The sequence below is a fragment of the Lepidochelys kempii genome, chromosome 8 (assembly GCF_965140285.1).
Source record: "Lepidochelys kempii isolate rLepKem1 chromosome 8, rLepKem1.hap1, whole genome shotgun sequence".
Classification (NCBI taxonomy): Eukaryota; Metazoa; Chordata; order Testudines; family Cheloniidae; genus Lepidochelys; species Lepidochelys kempii.
The window spans coordinates 105927126-105947941 of NC_136387.1; the positions used below are offsets into that span (position 1 = coordinate 105927126).

The 20816-nt window shown below is 45.1% G+C and overlaps 1 protein-coding gene across 1 annotated transcript in view; it reads right to left on the minus strand.

Annotated features, from left to right (window-relative positions):
• The window catches only part of RNF220 (ring finger protein 220), a 329212-nt gene extending 316904 nt beyond the window's left edge, over window positions 1–12308 (minus strand). The window contains exons 1-2 of the mRNA XM_073357946.2: window positions 12168–12308; window positions 4973–5712 (exon numbers count right to left, since the gene is read on the minus strand). Of these exons, the coding sequence (XP_073214047.1) occupies window positions 4973–5597 (625 nt within the window). The 5' untranslated portion in view covers window positions 5598–5712; window positions 12168–12308. The remainder of the gene's footprint in view (window positions 1–4972; window positions 5713–12167) is intronic.
• Window positions 12309–20816: the final 8508 nt, after the last annotated feature.

Genomic DNA, 20816 nt, shown 5'->3' on the forward strand with positions numbered 1-20816 from the left:
GGCCAAAAAAGAAATCAGTGGCAGAGCAGGAAGAAAAGATCCCTGGTCTCCTGACTCATGTGCTCGAACACTAGACCAGGCTTCTCCGCAGCGTACCGACGAAGACATATGATAAAGAATAAGTGGACGATCACCAAAAAAAGATCGCTGTGGCAGTCTTGAAATGCGGACTGTGGAGCGTTTGGAAGCATCTCCAGGTGTGGTGGAGACCGTCGTTTCTGGGAAGACTAAACGGGAAGCTCTGCGCCGCAACATGCGGAGAGATCTCTGCCAAGCCAGCCAGGCTCCAGCATGGATGCTGCCGGCCGGCTTGCTCTGCTGGAGGGGGGTAATGCCGTGGTCATGGCGAGGAGCAATCATGACGGCCTTTTATTAGAAAGCCCAGAATAAAACTGGGGATCATTTCCACAGAGGGGTTATAGATGTCTATCACACAGGGGAACGGCGCATTTATTTCCACTGCTGCTGGAAACCTACGTTAATGAAGATACATTTATTTAAAGAGCCCCATGAAATGTGTTTGTCAGTGTCTGTAACACACACTGTACAAGAAGCGCCTAAACTGTTCTATAAATATAATTATCTTCCCAGTGAGCATCTAAACAGAACGGCCCTGTCCAAAGCATGTGTCTCAACAAACAGTTACATCTCCTCCCTGGATTGAGTACGTCTTTTATACGCGCTTCCTATGGCACGCACGGCCTCTCTCGACATCCCGAGAGCAGCATCCTACCATCACAGGCAACTTGCCCAAACACAAAAAAACTCTAACAGATTTACAAAATGACCATTAACACGAACACGCTCCATCCATGCCTCCATAATTCATTAGCAGTCTGACTTGGGGCTCCAACATACACACAGAATTTGAAAGCAACATCCTGACTTAAAAATAAAACGGTGGTTCTTTCTGAGAAATATGTGATCTCTCCTAGCCCACATACATACATCAAGGGGTCAGATCCTGATCATAGTGATGTAATTAGAATGAGAATGTAGTCGCAAGAGTACGCGTGTATATATACACACACACACACACAGAGAATCTCTAGCTGCATATGGATCTAGCTCTGCATAGAGTGGGTTCCATCTGTGCTACTATACATTTACGGCTTGACATACTGTTATATATTTTTTGGGTTCCTTTTTTGAAAAAAGAAAAAAAGAAAATTTCTCAGAAAATCATCTCTAATGTTACAACAGTATAAAAATATTTAAAACCCACTTGAAAATGTTTGTTTGTGATGGTACAAGGGACGTGTGTAATGCAGTGAAGTCATTCACCCATCGCATGGTCTAATCCCTTTCAGGATTTTGAAAAATACAAATAAACAATTGAATCCCACAATTCTGAAGAGCCTCTATTGAATACATAAAGACTTTGCTGATCTGATGGAGTTTCACTACGCCCGTCTGTACACTTTTGCCTAGAAGCTTGTCCACAGAACTATTTCCCTGCAATGGACCCTACACTACGATCCTTCTTTCCCAAAGGGTTATGTATATTGTTCACACAAGGTCCCCAAGAAACTTCCTGAGGGTCCATGATGAGAAATTTAAAGACCCTTAAGTATATTTTTACATACAAGCATAAAGAAACCTGCAAATATGTATGCATGTCTCAGAACATGACAGGTTCCATGATGCAACCAGTCAGCCGTGTCAGCCCTCAAGTTTTTCCTTTCTAAAAACTGCCATATAAAGATAATTAAGACACATTTTTAAAATCCCATCCCCCCAGTAAATAAACCCACTGTGTTAACATATTTAAGATTCTGACATACATAGAAAACATGCTCTTTGGTGCAACAGCTAAATACGATGGGAAGGAGGGAAGGTCAAATTTACTTTAAATTGTCCTGGTACTTATTTTATAACTTTAAGATTAATGAAACACGAACGGATGTTGTGCTAATATGCATCTAAAGTGTATGCAGGCAATGTTATAGATGGTTATGCTAGCAATGGTGTCTAAAACCTGGGATGATATTAAAACAAATTTTAAAAGCCAGAAGAGTTAAATTAATCCAGGCATTAGAAACAAAAATAAAACCAGTTTGTCTCTAATATTTTAGTCAGCACTGTGTCCGGCTGGTTGCAATGCCTGCATTCATTTTGCTCTAGTGCAAAGGCTAATCACTTTAACCAATTTCTATTTCTCTTTTAAGGAAAGGGGGGGGGACTTTTCACATGTTCACAAGTTTTTGAAGCACCTTGCGAAGTTGTTATTCTGCCTCTCTCGTTATAATCTCCCTGTCTAATCATTCCCAGTGGGCGTGGGGAAGCCGACACACTGGCGTACATTCCGTTAGCAGCCTTACTCCTCTGTGAAGTACTTATTTATTTTTCAGGAGTGCAGCACCCACATAGAGCACACAATCTTGGTGAAGACAAGATTTATCCCTTCCACACTGGAGCATGTGCCTGTGTCTGCTGTTCTGTCCACTGCTGTGCTACCAGTGGTCTAATTCATTTAACAGATTTACTCCTTTAAATCAGCTATCTGACAGGATTTTGCTAGCAAGACACTCAGCAACTGATGTGCTTTAAATTCATTTTGCTAGCAGACCTGCTCTTCCGCTGTTATCTCCCAAAGTATTCATTTGAGCAAGCTTCATTTCCACATCCAGGTTATATTGATAAGGGGGAGAGATCCATAAACCATCAACACAGGATATCTGTAGACATTGTGATCCCACCTTCCTTCCCTCGCCCAAAATGAAAGCTCTACCCGCACCTACATGCTTCCACCTACAACAGCTGTGCCTACATATTAACAACACCGATGAGGAGACACGGAACAAGGAAAGCAGTTCTACTGCACAGAAAGTAACATAGGAGGGAGGTGGGGGGAAACAGAGACAACATTTGTGCTGTGAGAAGCACAAGGCTTCTGTCTTTAGTGGATATCGTCCCACACTTGCAAACGCTGACATAAAAGACACACTGGCAGCATATTTCAAAACCAAAGAGCGATGGATTTACAAGGCAGGTTGATTTAATGATGACTTTTATTGAAAAAGTACGCTGGGTTTAGGCAGATACCTTTTAGTGCTGGTAAGTTAACACAGCGCCTAATTCAAGGAGACAGCCTGAGGAAGCAGTGCCGACAGGGAGAGAGAGCCGCAACGTCTCTATTACTCTCCTCGGCATCATAAAGGGGAGAAGAAAAATAGTATCTGAAGGGGAGCGGGGGAGCCGGGCTGCAGTTTTCTTTGCAAAATAATAATAATTTTTTAAAAAGAAAATCCATAAGAATGTACAAAGGGGCCCACGTGAAAACAAAACCACTTTGGCACCTGAACTAAGCGTCTGTGTTTAAAGGAGATCACTCCAGCTAAATGTTGCCACATCTTATTGCTCTGAAGTAGGGGATTGCAGGCCCTTTTCTCCCGAGACAGCTCCCCAGAATGGTGTTCCCACGGTGCATGGTTCAGCTTTTCACGAAAGGAGGAGACTGGGGTCTGCCCTCCTCCAGCAGAGATACTGCAAGGGAAAAGGTGACTGAGGAACAGGGAGTTGTTACGGTAGCATACTTTAGACAGGTTTGCTTCAGTTCAATTGCTGATCCATGAAGGGACAGATAGCCTTTCAGTGGTCATGCAAAGGGGGGCTCCAGAGAAAGTACACAGCCTATTTTGGGGGTCACTTATCGAGCCATAAGAGCGTAATCAACTTTATGTCTCTAGAAAAGAGCTTGAGTGCCCAAAATACTATTACGTGAAATACTGCAAAAGGGAACTTTGTCCTGTTCTGAGGAGCAAAGCATGAAGGCTGATATCCTAGGTGTAAGAACTGAGCATGTGAGGAACAGGTCAGAGGAAAAATATCAAAGGGAGCAGTGGGTGCAGTTTTAACTGATAAACTCCCTGAAAAAAGTTCTAGTTGTATACTTACAAATGCACCCTTCTGTGTATACACACACACACACAGAGGATATCTCCCTGCTTTCACACACACACACACACACACAGACACACACACACAGGATATCTCCCTGCTTTCACACACACAAACACACACAGACACACACACAGGATATCTCCCTGCTTTCACACACACAAACACACACAGAGGATATCTCCCTGCTTTCACACACACACACACACACACACACACAGCATATCTCCCTGCTTTCACACACACACACAGACACACACACACACACAGGATATCTCCCTGCTTTCACACACACACAGACACACAGACACACAGACACACAGACACACAGACACACACAGGATATCTCCCTGCTTTCTCACACACACAGACACACAGACACACAGACACACACACAGGATATCTCCCTGCTTTCACACACACACACAGACACACAGACACACACACAGGATATCTCCCTGCTTTCACACACACAAACACACACAGAGGATATCTCCCTGCTTTCACACACACACACACACACACACACAGGATATCTCCCTGCTTTCACACACACACACAGACACACAGACACACACACACACACAGGATATCTCCCTGCTTTCACACACACACAGACACACAGACACACACAGGATATCTCCCTGCTTTCTCACACACACACAGACACACAGACACACACAGGATATCTCCCTGCTTTCTCACACACACACAGACACACACACAGAGGATATCTCCCTGCTTTCTCACACACACACACAGAGGATATCTCCCTGCTTTGAGGCATAGACATCTTTCTGTGATTAGCTGCCCCAGTTTCAAGCAGAGAAAACGGCGTCTCTCCCAAGGTGCATTTGAAAATGGGTTTCCTTCCAATACACCTTACCGTGAAATCCATCAATGTCCATTTAAGAAAAACAAGGCACCATGTTATCATGTAACTCAAGACGAAGGAAAGGACATTGCGCCCATTCCTTCAGCAGGAACCGCAGCACGACAGAACGACACACCTGTTGAGCATCTCAACAAGGCACCGCGAAGTAAAGCCGAGAGGGGTAACGGAGGTACTTACATCTGTCATTTCGGTCTTCAGGACTGGACGAGGTCTCCCGGTCAGACATGAGGCCAGAGACCGCAAAGATCTTTTTCCCTGTGTCATCAACTTTGAGTGAGCCAGGGGAGCCGGAAGGGAGCTGGGTTCCAAACTCATACTCCTTGCCATCGGCATCCGAGAAGCGCAGGTGGGGCGAGTCTGTGTCATGGCAGTTTTTCAGGCGTTTGGCCGGCGTAAAGGCCGACTGGTAGCTCTCCCTGTCTTCAGTGGAGGCAAAGGGGCGGAAAGCCCCAACGCCGCTGTGGTTCAACATACTTATTGGTGTGCAGTCCAAGTTGGGGGGTGCAAACTGGGGGTGGAGGTGTAGCAAGGATGGGGGGAAGTCACGGTTCGCGAATGCCCCTGGCACCCCACCTTGCCGGTGATACATGGAGGCAAAAGTATACGAGCCATTGGTAAAGGGGATGTGCACGTCCTTATCCACTGATACCGGGACTCCAAAAGGTCTTGGCTGCTGACAGGGGATGGAAGCGTCCCGACTGGCTTCAGCAGTGGAGGCGAGAACCATCAGGGCCGGAGATGCCAGCGGGTTGGGAAGATAGGATGAGTTTTCCATCTTGAAGGCTGCCCGGTGTAAGTCCATCGGAGACTCTTTCCTCAACAGGATCACAAGGGGAACAATCTTTCCTGGAAGGAAAGTCAAGCGAGGCCTGGTTTTGGAGCAGGGAGATCACTGAGGCATCATCGCCGTCCTGAAGCTGCAGAGAAACAGAAGGGAAGAGAGAACACAAGTGGTGAGGCTTTTGCACTGGCTACTTCTGTACATTACATGCAGTGGGAAGGCCACATGCATTACAACCAACGGCCCAGCCACGCACCAATGTTCTCATTCACAAAAATCAACAGACAGCTTCACACACGGGTGGAACCAACTTTGGCCCACTCCACATGACAGAGGGAAAAATCCTACCAAAGACATTAGTATAAAGGATCTATTTGTAATATAAATATCCCCACATGTCAATAATCTAGGCGTGGTCTAAAATTAAGAGACATTCCCCACAACGGATCATCACAATTTAAGATATGTAAAACATACCATAGCTATTGTACATAATTACATGAACAGAAATAAACATTTATACAGTTGTTTAAACTGCCTATGATGCACAAGGAATGTGTGTAACATGTCTATTTTTCTCACACATTATGTATGTGTAGGTACATACACATATGCAGGTATACATTTTACATAATCATATAACACACACACACACACACACACAGAGCATGCACACTCTTTCTTTTTTTTTTAAAAGGAGCGGAGACTTCATCAATAAAATGCCTGGCGTCTCTGACAATATTTAAAATCATAATGGGTGCCTCTGCCATGTGATCTCTGCAAATGTCTGCCTTTCGGGTCGGGGACAGCGGAGTACGCATCAGTAATTTTAGTTCCTAATGCACTAGCTCTTAAGTAGATTTGTAAACTGCTCTGTATGTGCCATTAACATTTAGAGGAAAATGTTAACAAAATTTCTGGCTTGCATTTTGCTGAGCCTCCTAGCTCGGCCAGATCCATTCGCCCAGCCACAAACCCCCTCAGAGCGAGAGGCAGAAAAATCCTTCCTTCTGTGTCTCTCTGAGTTTTCTGTTTTAATGGTTTGGTTTGGTATTTTCTTTCCCGATCAACCTAGTGCCTTTTCTTTTAAGGTTCCGCTGCCTACCATTCAGGCCCCAAGACCCTTCTTAAAATACAAGAACTGTAACTTTGAAACAACATACTAGCCTGCCAGAGCTCAAAGGGCTAAGAAAATCATATAATAATAAAAAGCTGTTACAAATTGTCTCTCTTAAATCCAGAGGGTCAAACATCTCAAATAAAACTTACTGAAAGAGTCTCTTCCTAATGGAGTGCCTTTTGTATTCCATGAATGAAGGAGCCTAGGTTAACAAACTGTATGAAATCCAGTCTATGGCTTTAATGTAGTCCAATTATAACATTTCCTTTCTCCCATCCTGTACCCAAACGCTTCAGTGACTGTTATTAATTGTAAAGATGAGTGGACATCATCTCTCGGCTTCCTCATTTGGCACTCTTCCTTATAGACATCATTGCTAAATTACCAGATTATGTATCTCACATTAACAGGTTTGCTCTCTTCCAAATTTTAAATAACTTTCCTGTCAAGTTCTAGCCACGGCGAGGGAGAGAGAGATGCCAAGGGCAGCATGTAAAAGCACAGAAAGCCTGGACACGCTTGTTTTGCTGCTTTCAGGAAAGCTGATCAACACACACACACAAAACAAAGGCACAAAACTGCATCCACAAGTGAATTTTGGGTTATTGGGGGGTTTTTCAGGCTGCTATAAAAAAAAATTAACACGCACATACAAATAAATAAGCCCTCACACAGAAATGAACTATCATTAATATGTCAGTGGGGCTAAGAGATCATTGGAAAATACGGTTTTAAAAAAAACAAAAAACAATCCAGCACCATTGCTGCCTCTTTGCCTCTTTTTCTATTTTTACTTGTTCCATCACCTCACGACATTAAACGTATTTAATAAATTAGTATTCTGGCCGCAACACTTGACACTCTTGTAGGATATTGTGAATCACTCCGGCCGCCTTATTCGTTTGCAAACTTCATTATGCCGGGAATAAATCAACACATTACAATATCTCACCCAGCCAAATTTAATTTTTTTTTAAACTCCCACTTCCTTTTTCGCTCTCTCTCGCAGTCTCTCCCCCCCCCCCCCCACCCCCATGAGCAACATGTACAGATGAAACTGCGGCGGACCAGTCATTATGAAAATCTATAGTTAATACACTCCCGATGTCAAAATGTCATGGGTTTAAATACAGAACCCAAAATAAGAAAACGAACTGACCTTCTTAATTAAAAAAATATGGATTGCTGGATAATCAGCTTGATGGACCATCGGGGCGACTGTAAGGTAGTGGGCACAAGGCAAAGTAAGTAACTGTTACTTTTCTGCCTCTATGCTGATTTTCTTTAATTTAGCACCCCGTGCAAATCCAGATTAAAATAACTCCAGCTATTGATCTGAGCAGTGGAATTGACATTAATTTTAGTTCACTTCTCACTTTGCAAAGGGATCAATAGGAAGTAATAACAGCTGACATCCCCACTGAAAGGAGGAAAAAAGACGGGCTGGAGACAGAAATCGAAAAGCAACCAAATAAATCAGCAGCTACTTTTCCACGGCATCAGACAAACTCCAAACAGATTGCAAAAAGTCTTTGTTGAATTAACTAAACAAGGAGTGGAGGGAGTAGGGGGTAGAGATCAATCTATGAAGCTACATAAACTGTCTACCAGGCATCGAAGTAAGACGGACAAACCAAAAAATATTGTGATTTTTAATTTTTTTAAATGACTGCTCTGATATACAGAGAATTTTTTAAAGACATCTTATTTAAGGTGTATACAAATTGCCAGCATACTAATTGCAAGGTTAAATATGCCAAAACCAAGACAAATTGAATCAACAGCCTTAAGTTCGATCCATTAAAAAATATCTCACCAAGGAACAACTTCTTATCAGTAATCTCTAGCTCAAGTTTGATTCCTCTGTTTATAAAAGATTGTAACACTGGTTTGAATTAGGTAAAGAGAAAGACAGACAAAAATCAGTCTATCTATGACAGGTTGGATTTAGCAGGCATCACAAATATTGTGTGAGTGGAGAAAATAGGGCTGACCACTGATACCAGCATAAAAACCTCTTTGCTAATCAGCCTGGAAGGAAAGAACAAAAAACCGTGCATATCTTAAAGCATTAAGAGTTTCAATCAACGAATCACTTCTCTGCTACCAATTAAAATAAATAAAACACACTACTTTGTTTATTACAACAGGTTGCATTTTTATGGTCTCTCAACCATGTCCAAACACCAGAAATTAAAATAAAGGGACAAATTAACATTTTTCTCCTTCCAGGAACAAATGTCTTAAAACAATTAATTGGCACACTATTTAAGAAGCTTCGAAGCATTAGCAAAAACAGAGAGGAAATCAGGACAGATTTTTTTTTTTAAAAAATCATACCATACATTTACATTAAAGTTCTCCCCCCCCCGCCCCATAAATGTCAAGTAGGAATTTATAAATATGTCCTGTGCCGAAAAGCCAAAGATTATAAAACAAAATAACAATAATTAAGTGCTCCAATGGATTGGGAATTTGAACTAAACTGGATTTCCTCATCAAAGAATAAAACAATCGCAAGCTAGACAAGGAACCCAGAGGAGAGCTCACCGGCGGGCTAAGCCGCAAAGGGAAAAGAGCTCATTTTTTAAGGGGCGCAGGAGATGCCAGGGGCCGGCACCCGAGGAGCAGCTGCCGCGAAACCCGGTTTAGAACAACCCCTAAGGGCCAGGCCGGCCCGGGTCGGGCAGGCAGACTCGGCGGGCCGTGGAAACGCCTCGGTGCAAGGCGGAGGCGTGCGGGGCCAGACACCGCCCCCGGGCTCCGAGCGGCGGCCTCCCCGCAGGAACGGGGTCGCCCCGCTTCTCCTCGCTGGGGAAGAGCCCGTCCCGGATTTGGTTTTGCTACAAAACTTCTTGCAGAAATCTGGCCCCGCTGCCAACACGATCCGCGGGCGGCAAGCGAGCCAAACCAGCAGCGGGGGGAAGAAGAAAGGCCTTTCCCCCCCGCTCCCCACCCCCCAGCAATTGTTCCCAATTAAATTGAAAAGCCGAGGGAGGAATCGCAAGGGCGCTGGGGCTGGCCGGGGGGGACAGTGCGGGGGAGACTCCCCTCGGGGGCTTGAGCACGACAGAAATGCACCGGGGGGGGGGGTTCCCGACCTGCGATTGTCAGGGACCCGTCCTCCCCCGGCTCCGAAACTGCAGCCGGACAGATCCCCCCGAAGCACAGCGCGGGTTTGTGCGGGTCTGGGGGCTCTTTCCCGCAGGAGCCGCTCATTGCGGAGTCTGGAGATGTGCACAGTCGGCGTGGGCTTCCCTCATCGCTGTGACTTTGACGATTTGCTTCACAGTTTACATGTTCATCCCCCGCAAACTCCCCCCCCCCAAAAAAACCCTCCAAGGGGGTGCGTCAAGGTTTAAATTAGAAACAACACCAAAGAAAAAGCCACTGGACTGTCTCCCGCTGCAAATTAAACAGGTGTTTTCCTTCCCCCGCCTTCCCAAGTCTGGGGCGAGGGTTTTCAGGGAGAATCCTGCTAATTTCGTTTGGTCAGAAACGAAACGTCCCCCCAGAAGAGAACAGGGACATTAATGTGGGGAAATTCGCTCTCTTCTCCCCTTTCTCTGCCTCGACCTGCCTTTGCAACACTCGCATTAAATGCCACAAACCAGATCGTGCACAAAATAATGTTGTAAAGTCGGGAAAAGAGAGCTCGGGGAAGAGCAGAGACACGGAGACTGGTTTTTCTTGTCGTCTTCGGAATTATTTCCTCTTTTCATGGTGGTGGTGGTGGGGGGGGGGCTTTCCATCCCAATTCCTACAGTCCATGAAATGGTCAGAAACAAAGCTCATCAAATGGGAGGATGATTAGAGTGGTTTGAATGTATTGCAACAATCCCCGGCCATACACGTTTCCTGTGTGGACGGAGAAGCATTCAACGCCACTCTCTGAGCAGACAGTTCCTAATGATTTCATTGTGGCAAAACAGATGGTTTTTATGTATTTAGAGCTCAAGGTGAAGAATTAGTTTCCACGCTTCCAACCTAGTTACAGACTTCCCCGCTTTCTTTTTTTTTTTTTTTTTTTTTTTTTTTTTTTTGCGGGGAGAGGGGAGAGAGGAAGTTTTCTAGAAAGGATTCAGCCCCTGTAAGCTTTTGCTAGCAGTGGCGGGTGATGCAGGAAGTTTTCTCTAGGACATCAGTGAAAACACGCTCACTGCATTTCGCCTTCTCCGGCCAAATGGTTTTCCACCGTGCATGTCACACGCGGAGCGGTTTGAGCCTGTTCCGCTGACTATTTACACGGACTCCGGCCCTTTTATTTTGTTTTCAAGAATAAAGCAAGAACAAGTAGTTGGGGCCCCGCCGAGATTCGTCAATTTGATTCCCAGCTGAGAGCGGTTTGGGGGCGAGTCTTTCGGGGGAGGAGTGGCTGGGAGGGGGGGGGAGGGAGTTGTACAAACTTCCACCGTACCCCAAAATCACGACAAGTGGTAATTTGCAAAGCACGTTTTAAAAAAAACCAAATTCAATCCTCCATGGCGGGATGTGTATTTTCCGCTCCGGATTAAAATCGAAGTTCACACGGGCACTGCGCGACTGCCAAAAGGGAAACGCTTTGGCTTCAAGCTACTCCGGGTGCCCGGCGTGCTCGCCGAGCCGGCGGGGCTGCAGGCGCTGCGATAACCCCACAGAAATAAGTCTGAGGTTTTTTTAAAAAAAGACAAAAACGATGCGGGGTGGGGGGAGGGGCGTGGAGAGAAGATTTGTTTGTTTCCTCTCAGAAAGTTTTTGGTTCGGTTCGGTTCTGCAGCCCCTGGGAAATGAAGCGGGGGCTGCCCGGAGCAAAGGCAGCCCGAGAGCCCGCGGACGGCGAGGGAAAGCCAGGCAGTAACTCCCCTGGTTGCAAAAATAAAAAGTCAATAAAATACGGTTTAAAATAACCGGCTTTGAATTAAATCTGATCCGCACCATTTCCGGCTGCATTTGGAAACCTTCTGCCCCGGCACCTGATTCCCCCTTGTGCCCACTGGTCCTCACCCCCCGCCCCCCATCGCCAGCACCCCCGCAGAATAATCAGGGGGACGGTCCCAGAGACGCGGCCCCTCTCGGGTTGCAGAAGGAGGCGGCGGCGGCGGGGCTGGATCCTCTCCTTTGATCGGACTTGAACCCACTATCATTATGATCCCCCCCTTGCCTCCCCCGCCACTCGACACCCCCCCCATCCCATCCCGGCCCCCATGGCCAGCTGCCTGTGGTGGGGGGATTCAGGAGCTCGCGGCAATCCTTGCATGGGAAAATAAAACTTGCCACGCAAAGTTTGACTCCGCAGAGAGTCCGGATTTGCAGGGAAACCAAAGGGCACCGGCCTCCGTGACTCGGCTCAGGGTCCCCGCAGCCCAGGGAGAGAGGCGTGGGGGAGCCTCTCCTCCAAAGTTAGCCCCGGCTCCTGCCCCGCACAAGCTCCCCCCGCCCGGCCCCCGCACACACAAACGCGCGCACACACCTTTGTGATCTCCAGTACTCACAGTGGAAATTCCTCTGGAGATGGCTCCACTTTGTCAGGCTCGGGAAAGCAGGAGCAGAGCGCGGTGCATGGGAAGTCCTGGGCGGGTTTGCAGGCTGTCTTGGATTGCATGGAACAGATCAAGAGACTCAATTGGTGTGAGAGAAGGAGCAACGCTGCCTCTCAGCGCTGGCTCTAATCAGTGAATGAACTTCCACTCTCAGAGGGACTGGAGCAACACACACACACCGAGCCGGGCTGAGCACGGAATACATTAGGCCACTAAGGGAGTATGGGAAATGGAGTCCACCACTGGGGCACAGAGCTGGCCAGCCCAGGCCCGGCCCATCTTGCCCACTGACAGTGGCAAAGGTTTGGCTTCTGGCTAAGGGTTTGTGGCTGGCAGTCAGATTTTTTGCATACAGTTTTCAATGTTTTATTATTTCCCTTGGGAGTTTATTTAGTTCTTGTGAAAGAGAAGAATTAATAGGACTGGTCTATGTCCCCCAAATTTCCCTCACTCCCTGCAGCCGCCCCTTGGCCCTTACATGCAGCATAGCTAATCCTACCCTATCCTGTATGATAAAATTATACCCTATATTTACAGAACACCTTTTACCCTGAAGCTTCCCAGCGCACCATACAAATTATGGGCCAGTCCCACCAGCAACCTGTGCCCAGAACAACTTTGCAGCCATTCAAAACTCATAATAACAAAACCCACGCACCACAGGCCATGCTATCATTCATTCTCTTCTCGGGTATGAGAAGAGACACGCTCTTTTTTTGTTTTTTTTTTGTTTACACACATTTCTATGGCACTCAACGCGGTGCCACCTGACCACGTCAGAACATTAACTAATTTAACCTTGCACCACCAGTGGGAGGCAGGGGAGTGTTAAAAACATGATTCAAGTGGGGAAAGACAGGCAGAGAGACCATAAGTGACTTGCCGAGACTCATACGAGAAATCAGTGGCGGAGCCAAAAAGAAAATGCACGTCTTGTGACTCTCAGACTGTTTCGTATGCACACACACAACACTGGTATTTTAAGTGTAGCAGTGAGGAACATGATTCGTCTACCCACACTAGCGCACTCGTCCCTGTACACAAAGGAATTATTTAATTCACCTAAATGAGCACCTAAAGCTCATGCTCAGATAAATTGGTTAGTCTCCAAGGTGCCACAAATCCTCCTTTTCTTTTTGCAAAGACAGACTAACACAGCTGCTACTCTGAAACCTGTCACCTAAATCAGGAACTGATGTCAGAGACATTCATTCAGTGATGGAGGGAATCATTTTTTAACATTAAAAAATGTCAGTTCTTTCCTTTTTAAAAATAAATAATATAGAGACCGGTTTTTTGGCTCCCTCTTCTCTGATTGTGCATGGACACTGTGAAGTATAATGGGGATACATTTGTTATAAAGAGGGGAAGGAGGTCAGCTTCTTACTGTAACAACCTGGGTTGTTGTCTCTGTGTGTGCGTGTATGCAGCGTGTGAGCCTGTGCGGGTGTGTATTCCTGGCCTCCTCACTCTTTCATGAAGAATAGCAACAGCTTTTGTTTAAGGTGGGACTCATTACTAAAGTTATCTAGAACTCCAGTTTTGTCTGACTCTCCCAAAATTACATACGAGCCCAAAGCCAATGGGAGTTTTGGGTGGTTAAGAAATGCAGGTTCAGACCCTACCTCACACTTTGCAGAACATAAAGGTTTGCTTCTCTTGTGGATTGAAATCTATCCACCCTTTTTATATCACCTCAGGCAGACCAATGTTTTCTTAGGTAGCCAGCATGGTTGCATGCCCAATGCATGACTAAACCTTAACAGGATAAAAGTAGCCAAACAAAGCCTTCCTCCTTTTTACACTTAATATCTCAAAATAAAAATAACCTTGACATTCCAAGCCTCTGAAATCAGCAAACGCCTGTGTCTAAAGATGCTTCAAGTGCTTGCTCCACTCCCTGTCGGCCATGTCATGGTGGAGCAATACAGATGGTGGTACTCAAGGAAATGTGTATGACACTGTTTGGAGATGCTCACTACACAGTTTGTTATAGTATGTAGTGTGTGTACACCAGAGTAAGAATGCTCCATGGACAGACAGCAAAATGCCTTTTCCATGACATCGTGGTCCATCCACAGGACACCAGGCTGGAAGTCAGGGATTATTCCTGGCGCTGCTACACATTCCCTGTGTGATTCTGGGTAACTTTCTGCTCCTCTGTTTTTCAGGTACTTCTAAGGCACTTATCTCATTGAGATCTAAGAGCGGATGCTTGGGTCACAGAGAATTTTAATTTGTACCACAGTTCACAGAATTCCCTCCTCTCTTATTCAATATTTTCTTGCCAGGATTCCTTGTGGAACCTGACTGGCAGCTTCCTAAGTGAGTGAGTTAATGCCGCATGCTGTGGCAAAGCTCCCATTGAAGTCAACAGCAGCCAGATTTTCAGAAGTGGCCACTGATTTTTGGGTGCCGCACCCCTAAGGGTGCCCAACTTCAGACACCTGGGTCCAGAGAGCACGCAACACCCATTCACTTAGTGGGAGCATGGGCGACTGACCTTTCAGAAAATCAGAACCTAGGTTTCTCAAGTTGGACAGCCAAAAAATTAGATCCCCAAATTCAGAGGCCACTTAAAAGAAAATTAGTCCAGGTGTAAGGACTGAGTCGTTAGCAAGGGGGCAGCCTGGGATATTGACAGCTGACAGTCACCGTTCTGTTTGCTTGTGAAAGAGTCAAATACTCGATCTCAAAGAAATGTGTCAAAGTTTTGGTGTCTCAAACTTTGAGGGAAATAACTGAATTTAAGGATATTGGTTTCCTACTTGCTGAGCATATCAAATGATACATACAGTATCATGTAAAGTAGTGTGTAAACAGACATATGAAATCACTTTCCAAACACAGAGGGCAGTGAGAGAATTTTTCAGACTCTCACCCCAGTCTTTCATGTGTTTAGGTACATGGGGGCAACTTTACACACGTGAGTAGTCCTATGTGAGTAAAAGTACATACTTGATTAAATGTTTGCAGGATCAAGGCCACTGGTTGGTATAATAAAGACAAAAGATCTTTGCAAGTAATTAAACATTGTAATTCTGGACTATCTAATTACTGAAGAGGAAGGACTGGTACCTCCAAAGCCCTGGGATATTGTTCTACTATTATGTAAAAATTGGTCTTTAACCATTCCAGCTGAAGATCTTTTGTCCTCATACCTCACCTGTGAGTTCTCTATACACTGGATCTAGCTATCTCTAAAAGGCACCAATTACCCCTGATTATACTTGAATTTCTCAGACTGAAATATAGATTTAGAACAATGTAGGATTTTTTAACATAAAAGTAGCGCTTTTCATATTGCTCACTTCTAACATCTTTTTTTGCAAACCCAAGTAGCTGCCAAAAAAGCTGCATATGCAAACACACACAAATACCATAGTACGATATATAAGGCACTGATCTCGCAATAAGCCCCATGCTGAGATCATTGAACAATTGGCTCCTTAGATAAATATTCCTCTAAACTCATATATATTAGCCATATTTTAAAAAAACATTAGAGTTTTGACACACACAAAGGAAATCAAGTTAAAAATGAACAGATCTCTTCCAGAAACCTTTAAAAATATTCTGTTTGAGAACAATGTTACTAATCATATTTACATTACAGCTTACAATAGCAATTATCAAATTCTGGTTTAAGAAAGTACTTTGATGATAAGGTCATATTTTCAGGTAGGTATAACGTTCTGAAAAAACGACCCTTTGGATTTAAATTTCTTACACTTTGTTCTCAGCCAAAAAGCAATTAAAACAATTTATTTTTTAAGTTTATAGAAAACCTTTCTGAGTTTCTGAGTATGGAAAAAAGGGGCCAATTCCTCACCTCAGATATAGTTTATACCAGCTGAAGATCTGGGCCCTTTGTTGTAGGCTTTAAGAAAATTGCTTTTAAAAAAAGTGCAGGGTTTTGTTTGTTTTGAGGTTGCACATAATTAGTTAAAACACTTAAAGTCAAAAATACAAATTTGGCATTTAGTTGTCTTCTGTGAGAAGTATCTGCAAAGGTAAACTTGAGAAAATGATTGAATTAATATAATCCGTTTTTTTTTTTAATTCCTTATCTGTGTTACCAATGGCGGTCCTAATCCTGCAATCAGATCCATGAGCAAGGACCCTGAAGCAAGGTGCAGCCCCATTGGCACAAAGGTCCAATGCTCCAGATGCTCATGCCTTAGCATAGTGTTGCAATGTTTGGATTGCAAACACTGTGCACAGAATGCTAAATCCAAATTAAATTAGCATATGTAGGCCCTGATCCAATAAAGCTTTATGCATGTGCTTAACTTTATGCACATTGACTTCAATGGGACTACTCAGGGTATGCAACGTTAAGCACATGTGTAAGACAGCAGGATCAGGGCCTTTGATGATATAAGCGCTTTGGGGGAGGGACTGTACTTTTGTTATGTCTGTGTACCAATGCCTAGAACAATAGAACCTGGTCCCTGACTGGGATCTCTAGGTGCTACTACATACTACAAATAATAACCGTAGCAATAATTAATTGAAAAAATACATGTTATTCTAATGTTATGAAAATACTTATACTCAATCTAGTTTACGAAATTTTAAAAAAGAAACAAAATGTGTTCCTAAACTATTGGATAGCATTCTATAAAGAAACAAAGAAGTTACCAGTGAGTGAAAACAACATACAAGGGATGCCCTATTTTCTGCTTCAATATAAGTGCATGCAGGGTGTGGCTATCTGAACAGACATGCATCTGGATGTGTCCAGATTTGTACACAGATTGAGGCCACTACCTGCCTGCCCAAACCCTGCAATGCTCCCCACCTACTTTAGAGTGGAGTTATTGTCAGAAAAGTGACTATGTAAAAATGGCACCTGCTTACTCATCAGGTGTCGTTCCCCCCCCCCCTTTTTTTTTTCTCATCTATTTTGATCACAGATGAGTCCCTTGTTTATGTTTGGGTGAGATTGCAGCTGTATTCCACAGTTAAAGACAAGAGCTTTTTGAAGCCACTTTGATTTGTCATGTCGCAGCCTCAGACCGGTTCAGCAAGAACACCGAAGATGAAGATTTACCTCTGAGGTTGGGAACATTATTCTGATCTAAGCAGCTGAGCGGGGCTTACTCTAGTGATTGACATGTGGGCTGTCCAATAGCTCAGCAGAGGTAATATGGGGTGTTTCTGTTGTAGAATCCTTCTAGCGGTACTGAATCCGTACTGTTCTCTGCCAGTCCATGCCCTCTGGTATGGTTGGGGCTGTGAGTTACATGCTTAAAATCCCAATTGCATTCCAACGTTTGGAATTCAGAGCTGGCAAACTGTCACTCCCTGTTTCTTCCAGAATGAGCCATTTACTTTTCGGTGACCTGATGACTTGCGGGACCAGTGAGAAGCAAAATTTCTACCAGTCTAGAGCAACAGTCAAAGGGAAGCACGTTGCTTTTCTTCACACAGCTCTGCTGCTGTTCTTTTCCAAGGCCTGTCAGGCAGTGCTGTGCATACGAGAGATCCTTTGAGGACTGTCTTTCTGGTCATTCTGCAAAACTCATGTGATTCCACCTTCTGGGTAGGTCCTGCCCCAGGCTGGGTCTCCACATCAACATTGCAGTTCATACCCAGCACGATACGAGTGCCATAGGGAATAGGATCAGCAGCTTTGGAGAGTCACCCTGTCCTTGCACAGGAGTTACAGAACGGATGGAAGATCACTGACAGGTAACTGGACCAACCATAGCTTGGATCCAGCCTGCAATTGCACATCAGCCATAAAGGCTGTGTTAATCAGTTCTAATTTACTGAGGTCAGGTGCATAGAATCATAGAATCATAGAATATCAGGGTTGGAAGGGACCTCAGGAGGTCATCTAGTCCAACCCCCTGCTCAAAGCAGGACCAATCCCCAACTAAATCATCCCAGCCAGGGCTTTGTCAAGCCTGACCTTAAAAACTTCTAAGGAAGGCAATTCCACCACCTCCCTAGGTAACGCATTCCAGTGCTTCACCACCCTCCTAGTGAAAAAGTTTTTCCTAATATCCAACCTAAACCTCCCCCACTGCAACTTGAGACCATTACTCCTTGTTCTGTCATCCGCTACCACTGAGAATAGTCTAGATCCATCCTCTTTGGAACCGCCTCTCAGGTAGTTGAAAGCATCTATCAAATCCCCCCTCATTCTTCTCTTCCGCAGACTAAACAATCCCAGTTCCCTCAGCCTCTCCTCATAAGTCATGTGTTCCAGTCCCCTAATCATTTTGGTTGCCCTTCGCTGGACACTTTCCAATTTTTTCACATCCTTCCTGAAGTGTGGGGCCCAAAACTGGACACAGTACTTCAGATGAGGCCTCACCAATGTCGAATAGAGGGGAACGATCACGTCCCTCGATCTGCCGACAACGCCCCTACTTATACATCCCAAAATGCCATTGGCCTTCTTGGCAACAAGGGCACACTGTTGACTCATATCCAGCTTCTCATCCACTGTAACCCCTAGGTCCTTTTCTGCAGAACTGCTGCCTAGCCATTGGGTCCCTAGTCTGTAGCGGTGCATTGGCTTCTTCCGTCCTAAGTGCAGGACTCTGCACTTGTCCTTGTTGAACCTCATCAGATTTCTTTTGGCCCAATCCTCCAATTTGTCTAGGGCCCTCTGTATCCTATCCCTACCCTCCAGAGTATCTACCTCTCCTCCCAGTTTAGTGTCATCTGCAAACTTGCTGAGGGTGCAATCCACACCACCCTCCAGATCATTTATGAAGATATTGAACAAAACCGGCCCGAGGACCGACGCCTGGGGACTCCACTTGATACTGGCTGCCAACTAGACATGGAGCCATTGATCACTACCCGTTGAGCCCAACAATCTAGCCAACTTTCTATCCACCTTATAGTGCATTCATCCAGCCCATACTTCTTTAACTTGCTGGCAAGAATACTGTGGGAGACCGTGTCAAAAGCTTCACTAAAGTCAAGGAACAACACGTCCACTGCTTTCCCCTCATCCACAGAGCCAGTTATCTCGTCATAGAAGGCAATTAGATTAGTCAGGCATGACTTGCCTTAGGTGAATCCATGCTGACTGTTCCTGATCACTTTCCTCTCCTCTAAGTGCTTCAGAATTGATTCCTTGAGGACCTGCTCCATGATTTTTCCAGGGACTAAGGTGAGGCTGACTGGCCTGTCGTTCCCAGGATCCTCCTTCTTCTCTTTTTTAAAGATGGGTACTACATTAGCCTTTTTCCAGTCGTCCGGGACTTCCCCCGATCGCCAGGAGTTTTCAAAGATAATGGCCAATGGCTCTGCAGTCACATCCGCCAACTCCTTTAGCATTCTCGGATGCAGCGCATCCAGCCGCATGGACTTATGCTCGTCCAGCTTTTCTAAATAGTCCCGAACCACTTGTTTCTACAGAGAGGGCTGGTCACCTCCTCCCCATGCTGTGGTGCCCAGTGCAGCAGTCTGGGAGCTGACCTTGTTCGTGAAGACAGAGGCAAAAAAAGCATTGAGGACATTAGCTTTTTCCACATCATCTGTCACTAGGTTGCCTCCCTCATTCAGTAAGGGGCCCACACTTTCCTTGACTTTCTTCTTGTTGCTAACATACCTGAAGAAACCCTTCTTGTTACTCTTAACATCTCTTGCTGGCTGCAACTCCAGATGTGACTTGGCCTTCCTGATTTCACTCCTGCATGCCCGAGCAATATTTTTATACTCTTCCCTGGCCATTTGTCCAATCTTCCACTTCTTGTAAGCTTCCTTTTTGTGTTTAAGATCAACAAGGATTTCACTGTTAAGCCAAGCTGGTCGCCTGCCATATTTACTATTCTTTCTACACATCGGGATGGTTTGTCCCTGTAACCTCAATAAGGATTCTTTAAAATACATCCAGCTCTCCTGGACTCCTTTCCCCCTCATGTTATTCTCCCAGGGGATCCTGCCCATCAGTTCCCTGGGGGAGTCAAAGTCTGCTTTTCTGAAGTCCAGGGTCCATATTCTGCTGCTCTCCTTTCTTCCTTGCGTTAGGATCCTGAACTCGACCATTTCATGGTCACTGCCTCTCAGGTTCCCATCCACTTTTGCTTCCCCTACTAATTCTTCCCGGTTTGTGAGCAGCAGGTCAAGAAGAGCTCTGCCCCTAGTTGGTTCCTCCAGCACTTGCACCGGGAAATTGTCCCCTACACTTTCCAAAAACTTCCTGCAGAGAGTGTGCAGAACCAGGCACGCTAGGGGCAGATGAAAGAAACCCTGTGGTAGCAACTATAGAATTGTCAGGCTGGAAGGGCCCTGGAGAAGTCACCAAGGCCAGCCCCCTGGAATAACCTGTCCTTAGGGAAAGTTCCCTCCTAACTCCCAATAGTTAGATGTGGGCTCAAGCCCTGAGGCATAAGAGTTTATATCCCTTCCAAACCATTTGTTTATATTTAAAAATATTTGGTAGTCTAACTCTGGATATTCTTGTTCGCCATGTAAATGTCCAAACCTTTTTAAAAATTCTGCTATACTCTTAACCTCAAAATATCCTATAGCAATGGGTTCCACAGGTGAATGGTTTCCTTTTGCCAGTTTCCTTTTGTTTCCTTTTGCCAGTTCTGAGTTTTGCCAGTTCTGAAGTGTTTCCTTTTGCCA